The 7,500-nt window shown below is 43.2% G+C and overlaps 1 protein-coding gene across 1 annotated transcript in view; it reads left to right on the forward strand.

Annotated features, from left to right (window-relative positions):
* Nucleotides 1-7,500, forward strand: part of LOC125046325 (glutamate receptor ionotropic, kainate 2-like) — a 257,819-nt gene that overhangs the window by 229,472 nt on the left and 20,847 nt on the right. The window contains exons 5-8 of the mRNA XM_047644091.1: nucleotides 724-881; nucleotides 1,158-1,299; nucleotides 1,972-2,139; nucleotides 2,423-2,449. Coding sequence (XP_047500047.1) covers nucleotides 724-881; nucleotides 1,158-1,299; nucleotides 1,972-2,139; nucleotides 2,423-2,449 — 495 coding nt within the window. The remainder of the gene's footprint in view (nucleotides 1-723; nucleotides 882-1,157; nucleotides 1,300-1,971; nucleotides 2,140-2,422; nucleotides 2,450-7,500) is intronic.

Genomic DNA, 7,500 nt, shown 5'->3' on the forward strand with positions numbered 1-7,500 from the left:
GGGTGGAGCGAGTCCTGTGTGGGCGTGGATAAAGGGTGGAGCGAGTCCTGTGTGCGCGTGGATAAAGGGTGGAGAGAGTCCTGTGTGAGTGTGGCTGGAGGGTGGAGAGAGTCCTGTGTGGGCGTGGCTGGAGGGTGGAGAGAGTCCTGTGTGGGCGTGGCTGGAGAGTGGAGCGAGTCCTGTGTGGGCGTGGCTGGAGGGTGGAGAGAGTCCTGTGTGGGCGTGGCTGGAGGGTGGAGCGAGTTCTGTGTGGGCGTGGCTGGAGGGTGGAGAGAGTCCTGTGTGGGCGTGGCTGGAGGGTGGAGAGAGTCCTGTGTGAGTGTGGCTAGAGAGTGGAGCGAGTCCTGTGTGGGCGTGGCTGGAGGGTGGAGAGAGTCCTGTGTGGGCGTGGCTGGAGGGTGGAGAGAGTCCTGTGTGAGTGTGGCTAGAGAGTGGAGCGAGTCCTGTGTGGGCGTGGCTGGAGGGTGGAGAGAGTCCTGTGTGGGCGTGGCTGGAGGGTGGAGAGAGTCCTGTGTGGGCGTGGCTGGAGGGTGGAGCGAGTTCTGTGTGGGCGTGGCTGGAGGGTGGAGAGAGTCCTGTGTGGGCGTGGCTGGAGGGTGGAGAGAGTCCTGTGTGAGTGTGGCTAGAGAGTGGAGCGAGTCCTGTGTGGGCGTGGCTTTATACAGCACAACATACATGCATAACCCAACTAAACGTGTTAACGCCACGCGCTCCTCCTTGAAGGCCTACCTCGACCTCGTCCGTCTCTTCGGCTGGAAATCCTTCTGCATCCTGTACGAGGACAACGAAGGCCTCGTCCGCCTGCAGGAGCTCCTGAAGACGCCGCCGCCCAACGAGTTCAAGGTCACCATCAGGCAGCTCCCCAGAGACGATGACTACAGGTGCGTTTGCGTGGAAGATTTGTTGCCGAGATGAGGGTATAAGTTTTAATGGTAATGGTGATGATGATACAAATACTGGTGCTAGTGAGGAAACAGACACATACACAAATACACACACACACACATACACACACATATATATACACACACAAACACATACACACACACAAACCACACACACACAAACACAAACACACATCCTCCCCCCATACACCTAATATATAACACAAACTTCTATCTCTCTTCCTTCTCTCCCCCCCCCCCCCCCTCCTCCAGACCCATTCTCAGGGAAGTGAAGAACAGCCTTGAACAGAACATCATCCTAGACTGCAAGACAGAGAAGGTCGGTCAGGTGCTGAAACAAGCCCAGCAAATTGGCCTTATGTCCTCTCTGCATAATTACATCATAACTTCGCTTGTGAGTTGGTCCGGTTTCTCGGTTCATTTGCTTGGGTGTTGTGGCAAATATTGTTGTGATTGTGGTTAGTGAGTTATTTATTGATTTTTTTTAAGACTGTTTGATATATATGTAAATGGTAAGCAATGATGATAATGATAATAAAAAGATAATAATAATAGTAATGAATAACGATAATAGTAATAATAATGATAATAGTAATAATGATGACGATAATAATAATAATGATGATGAATGATAATGATAATAATAATAATGATGAAAATGATGATAACAATAATGATAATAATAATAATTAGCAATAATAGTAATAATGATACTAGTAATAATCATGATAATAATGATGATAATAGATGATAACGATAATAATAATAATAATAATAGCAATAATAATAACAAAACAAAATGATAATGATAATAATGATGATAACAATAATAATAATGATAATGATAATAAAATAAAAACAACAATATTAATAATAACAACAATAACAAAAATAATAATGATAATGATGCTAATAATAAGAAGAACAACAACAACCTTAACAACAACCACAGGAATGATAATGACAACAACAATAATAACAGCAATGACAATCCCGACCATAACCATCCTTCCTCTTAAACCGACACCACTACCAACACGACCCCCTTCTGCCCTTCCCCCGAAAGGACTTGCACCTCGTAGACTTAGACGACTTCAAGTACAGCGGCTCCAACATCACCGCTGTTCGCCTGGTGGACCCCGACAGCGAGGAGGTGAAGCGGCTGATGGAGGACTGGGAGCGAAGGAGTCCTCAGTACCTGCAAACTACTGACGGGGATGATGTTATTCTGAAGGTGAGGGGAATAGGGTTGTGTGTGTGTGATGTGAAGCAACGCGTATATCAAACCATGTATGCATGCAGATATTGGTATATATGAGTATATGTGCATTTGTATATACACACACATATATATGTGTATGTGTGTGTGTGTGTGTCTACTTGTGTATGTGTTTGTGTAAACACAACCATGTATACAATCATGAGTTGAAGATCTTGGCATTGTTTTTCTTATATAAGAAGCAATTACCCAGAGATGATTTTTCAATAAATGTTTTTCTTCCATTTCTCCCACAAAGCAACAACTGGGAGTCGACTTCTGGACGGTAAGTAACTGGATGAACTCTTTGCCGCAGTTCTTTAATTATCAAGAAAAAAAAAAAAAAAAAAAAAAAAAAAAAAATATATATATATATATATATATATATATATATATATATATATTTCTATGTGTATGTGTATGTATATATATATGCTTATATGTATATATTTGCATATATGTATCTTTATGTTATTTTACCTATATATTCGCCTTTTCTTGTTGTGCCAGACATCCCAATGTCGTCTCTGCCATTCAGCAAGAGCTGTGTCTTGCTGTAACACTTCCTTTTTCATCACCGAGTGCCACATGCCAAAGGCGTGATTTATAGATATCCTTAGACCACCTTACTATATAATAGGCAGACTACTTGCGGGGAGCCAAGGAGTAGCAGCCTCACTCCAGCACCATTACTCTTTAATAAAGGAATCGAGACATCATGGTTGTTTGCCTGAGACTCTGAACTCACCTTTCATCATACTCTCGGAAGGCCTACTTCTGTGTATGAGTGTGAGTGTGTGTCAGATGAAGGAGATAAGAGAGTGAGGGGAAATAGAGAGGGAGATGACAAAGAGAGAGAGAGAGGTGAGAGGGAGAGATGACAGAGAGAGATAAGAGAGAGGTGAGAGAAAGAGATGAGTGATTGCGATGGGAAAGAGAGATGAGAGATGAGAAAGACTGAGAAGGGAGGGAGAGAGAGACGGAGGGAAGAGAGAGGGAAGGAGGAAAAGAGGAAGAGAGGGAAGGGGAAATAAGGAAGAGATAGAGACGGAGAGAAAGTGAGGGAGGGAATGAAGAAGGGCGGGAAGGACGGAGGGAGGGAAGGAAGGAAGGAGAGAGAGAGAGAGAGCAGGAGAGAGGGAGGGACGATGGGAGATAAGAGAGGGAGAGATCAGAAAGAGAGGGAGAGATCAGAAAGACAGGGAGAGATAAGAGAGAGAGAGAGAGAGAGAGAGAGAGAGAGAGAGAGAGAGAGAGAGAGAGAGAGAGGAGGGGGGGGGGAGAGAGAAAAAAAGAAGAGAGAAAGAGAGAAAGAGAGAGACAGAGAGAGAGATATTGAAAGAGAGAGAGAGAGAGAGAGAGAGAGAGAGAGAGAGAGAGAGAGAGAGAGAGAGAGAGAGAGAGAGAGAGAGAGAGAGAGAGAGAGAGAGATTGAAGGAGAGAGAGAGAGATGAAAGAGAGAGAGAGAGAGAGAGAGATAAGATATGAGAGAGAGAGAGAGAGAGATGAGAGATGAAAGATGAGAGATGAGAGAGAGAGAGAGAGAGAGAGAGAGAGAGAGAGAGAGAGAGAGAGAGAGAGAGAGAGAGAGAGAGAGAGAGAGAGAGAGAGAGAGAGAGAGAGAGAGAGAGAGAGAGAGAGAGAGAGAGAGAGAGAGAGAGAGAGAGAGAGAGAGAGAGAGAGAGAAAGAGAAAGAGAGAGAGAGAGGGGGGGGAGGGAGAGGCAGATTGGCAGACAGATAAACAGACAGACAGAGAGACAGATACAGAGACAGACAGATAGAAAGGGGGAGACAGACAGTGAGAATGGGGGAGACAGACAGACAGTCAAACAGACAGACAGACAGATAGAAAGGGGGAGACAGACAGAGAGAATGGGGGAGGCAGACAGACAGACAGATAGAAAGGGAGAGACAGACAGAGAAAATGGGGGAGACAGACAGACAGCCAAACAGACAGACAGACAGAGCACACAATCCACCTGGAAACAATGCCCTGCAATGCAACATTCCCAATCATTCTCGCCCCGTATGATTTGCTTTGTCGCCAACTGCACATAAAATACCTCCGTCATTTTCTGCAAAGTTGCGTCAACCACAAAGCTAGTGGTTGCCGATTTTTTCCTATACACGTGGACAGAATTGCCTTGCTTTTTAGCCGAAATCGTAACAAAGTTTGCGCGGCTCTGGAATTTACTATTTTATGTTCTTGAAAGCGAAGGGGACTGAGCTTCCAAGTTTGCAGGTTTCAAGGACACGCACAAGAACAGATACATGTATATGTGCACACGCATGTACACACACACACATACACACGTAGACACACACACACGTCAAACGCACGCATTCAAGTCATCAATCAGATTATCCTGTACTTCCATATGGAACATTCGTTAGTCTCTCGACTGTTAACAAGTATTGTACTGTGGGGAAATTTTGCTTCCACTGAATGCTGTGTGTATGGATTTTCGAATCTATTTATCCGTGTAATAACAAACTGCAATTAGAGATGGGCTTTATACTACTTTCATACATATAGAAATGCATACAAGCACACATACTTGCATACATACGTACATACTACCACGCCAACACTATGAATTGGTTCTTCTCTTCACGTTCCTTTGCGTCTTTAGATAAAATGTCCATGTTTTAAAGGAAAGAGAAAAGAAAGAAAGAAACGGCTGCTTATCATTTTAGTTAAATATAACAGTTGAGATGAAACTCACCTCAACTGACTCAAATGAAGAAAGGTGATTCTCACATACATGTGTGGGTGACTGAGCAGAACGTGTACAGGTCTAAAACGAGTTATTTCCCTTTCCCTGTGTGTTTCAAGGGATAAGGAAAGGGGCTAATAAGTACAGAAAATTTTAATTGTAAGTGGACTGTAGAAAACTGTTAGCTAGTTAGTTAAATAAGTGTGAGCTAGGAAAGGCTGCACTTTTCCATTTGTTCATAAACCTCTGCATGTTAGTCTGTGATCTTGTTCAGAGAATAACAGTTATCATTAGAGAAATTAATGCCCCCCCTCCTTGGAAATTACCCCCCCCCCCCCCCATTTCAAAGCATAGAACCCCAGGGGCAGAAAGATGACTTCTATACGTGGGCGTCTAGGGAGGGATAAGTGTAGAAGGGAGTGTTGTTTTAGGCCAAGGTGGGCGCTGGGGTGTATTACATGGTTTTATCTGTGTATCTGTGTAGGGATGAGGGTCTGTCAGAGATAGTGTAATGGAGGGAGAGGTTGTGTGTAAGGAAGAGGAGGTTGTTAATAGTGCTTTTTTATGTGCATTTGCTTGTGTGTGGGGGGGAGGGGGGGAAGAGTGTATTTTGTATGTTGGTGGGTTTGTATACTTCGTATTTAATCGCCTGTTTCTTTGTTTATTTGTGAGTGTATGAGTGTGTGTAAGTTTTTATTCATGTGTACGTTACTCCTGCACACATGCATAAACGCACTCTATGCATGGAAGGTACAACATTATAACTCGGTAACAGAAAGATAAGTTTACGAAGTAGAAACTATTATCTTCAACTTCATTGTAAACGTGTGGAAAGTCTTGGGTTAATTTATCCGTTATACGTCGCCTTTCGTTGTGCACGTGTGTCTTCGTGAAAAAGAAAACTCAATTTCTCGCAGGGAATGATAAATACAGCCGCCCCTAATGCTCCGTAGAAAATGACAAATGCAAACATTTCTTATCGACGGGAGGCAAGCACTGAATGAGGTAATTGATAGCCTTTTCAGATCGTAATTTTGAGAGATTGATAGAAATTAATTGAAATATGTTGCTGACAGGGGGCGAACGCGGATGACAGTTAAGAGCGATCGACAGTGGATTAGGGAAGGGCTTACACAGGGTCAAATAGGGTCTAAACTCCGTCATAGCGTGGTGGAAAAGGATCTCAGCAAGTTCTAAGTAAGGTGTACAAGTAGGGTTTAAAATAAGCTATCTATAGGGTTCAAGTAGGGTCTAAGTAGTGTGCAAACAAGGTATAAGCGAGTTATAAATAGGGTTTAAACAGGGTGTGAAAAGAATATGAAAGTAAGTTGGATCAAAATGGGGTCTTATTTAGGTCTAAGCAAGGTCTAAGCAGGTTCGAAGCAGGGTCTAAACAAGGTATAATCAAGGTCTAAGCAGAGAATAAGCAGAGTTTAAGTAGAATCTAAACGTGGTTTTAGCAGGTCTAAAGCAGGGTCTAACCATGTCCGAAGCAAGGTCTAAGCAGGTCTAAGCAGGGTCTATGAAGGTCCTGAGCAGGGTCTAATAGTGGTCTAAGCAGGTCTGAAGTAGGGTCTGAGCAGGGTTCGAAGCAGGGTCTAACAGTGGTCTAAGCAGGTCGATCGGGGTCTAAGCGTGGTCTAAGCAGGCACTACTCTATCAGCAGGTCTGTGCGACTCGGAAGACGAAGAAGCAGAAGCGGAACACACTTGATGCTTTTTGCACCGAAGCGCAGAAACAAATTGCTTTAAAATTGCAGTCCGGAAGTTGCAAAACACGACATTCTGGCGTGATCAATCTTGCACGCTTTCCTTTCCTCCTTCCTTCTGTTTTCATTTCTCTTTATTTCTCTCTGTTTTTATCCACGGTTTTTCTTTTTCTTCTTCTTACTGGTTGTTATCTTTTTATCTTTCTCTGTATCTGTTTTTTTTTCGGCTTTCCATTTTATCTCGTTTTTTTTTATCTTTTGTCTTTTGTCTCTCTGTCTCTCTTCTATCTCATCTGTCCTCTCTCCTCCCTTTATCTTCTCTCTTCTCTCTTTCCTTACCTCTCTCTCTCTCCTCTTCCCTCTCCCTCTTCTTTTCTCTTTTTTCTTTCACCTTCTCTTTCCCTCCCCCTCTCCTCCTTCTCTCTCCTTCTCTCCCACCCTCTCCCAACTTTCCTTTTTTTTTCATTTTTCTTTCCATTGCTCCTCCATTTAAAATCAATCTTACGAGCAATTGGTTCAGCTGAAAGGACAACAGCCAGGGACTTCTAAACTCAAGACTTCCCTCTTTCATGGAAAATATTCTGAATGAATGTGTGCGTGAAAATTGAGGGCAGACTGTCAACGGTAATCGTTCATATCCAGGCATTTATGAAAAGATTTCACTGGAAGCAACTTCAGACCTTTTTCTTTCTTTTTTTTTTTTTGACTTGGAATGCCGTGTCGAACTAATGGTGGAGAAATATGACGCAAGTTTTCATGTCGGGGAAAAATGTATGGGTATAGTATGACGGTTAGGATTTTTTTTTTTTTTTTTTTTTTTGGGGGGGGGGGGGTGCGACGATAAATCTGTTTTCTTTCTTTGCGTTTTCTTCGTGATCTTTTCTTTTTCTTTTCTTAATCTCATTATTATT

This window comes from Penaeus chinensis, chromosome 4, assembly GCF_019202785.1.
Source record: "Penaeus chinensis breed Huanghai No. 1 chromosome 4, ASM1920278v2, whole genome shotgun sequence".
NCBI lineage: Eukaryota > Metazoa > Arthropoda > Malacostraca > Decapoda > Penaeidae > Penaeus > Penaeus chinensis.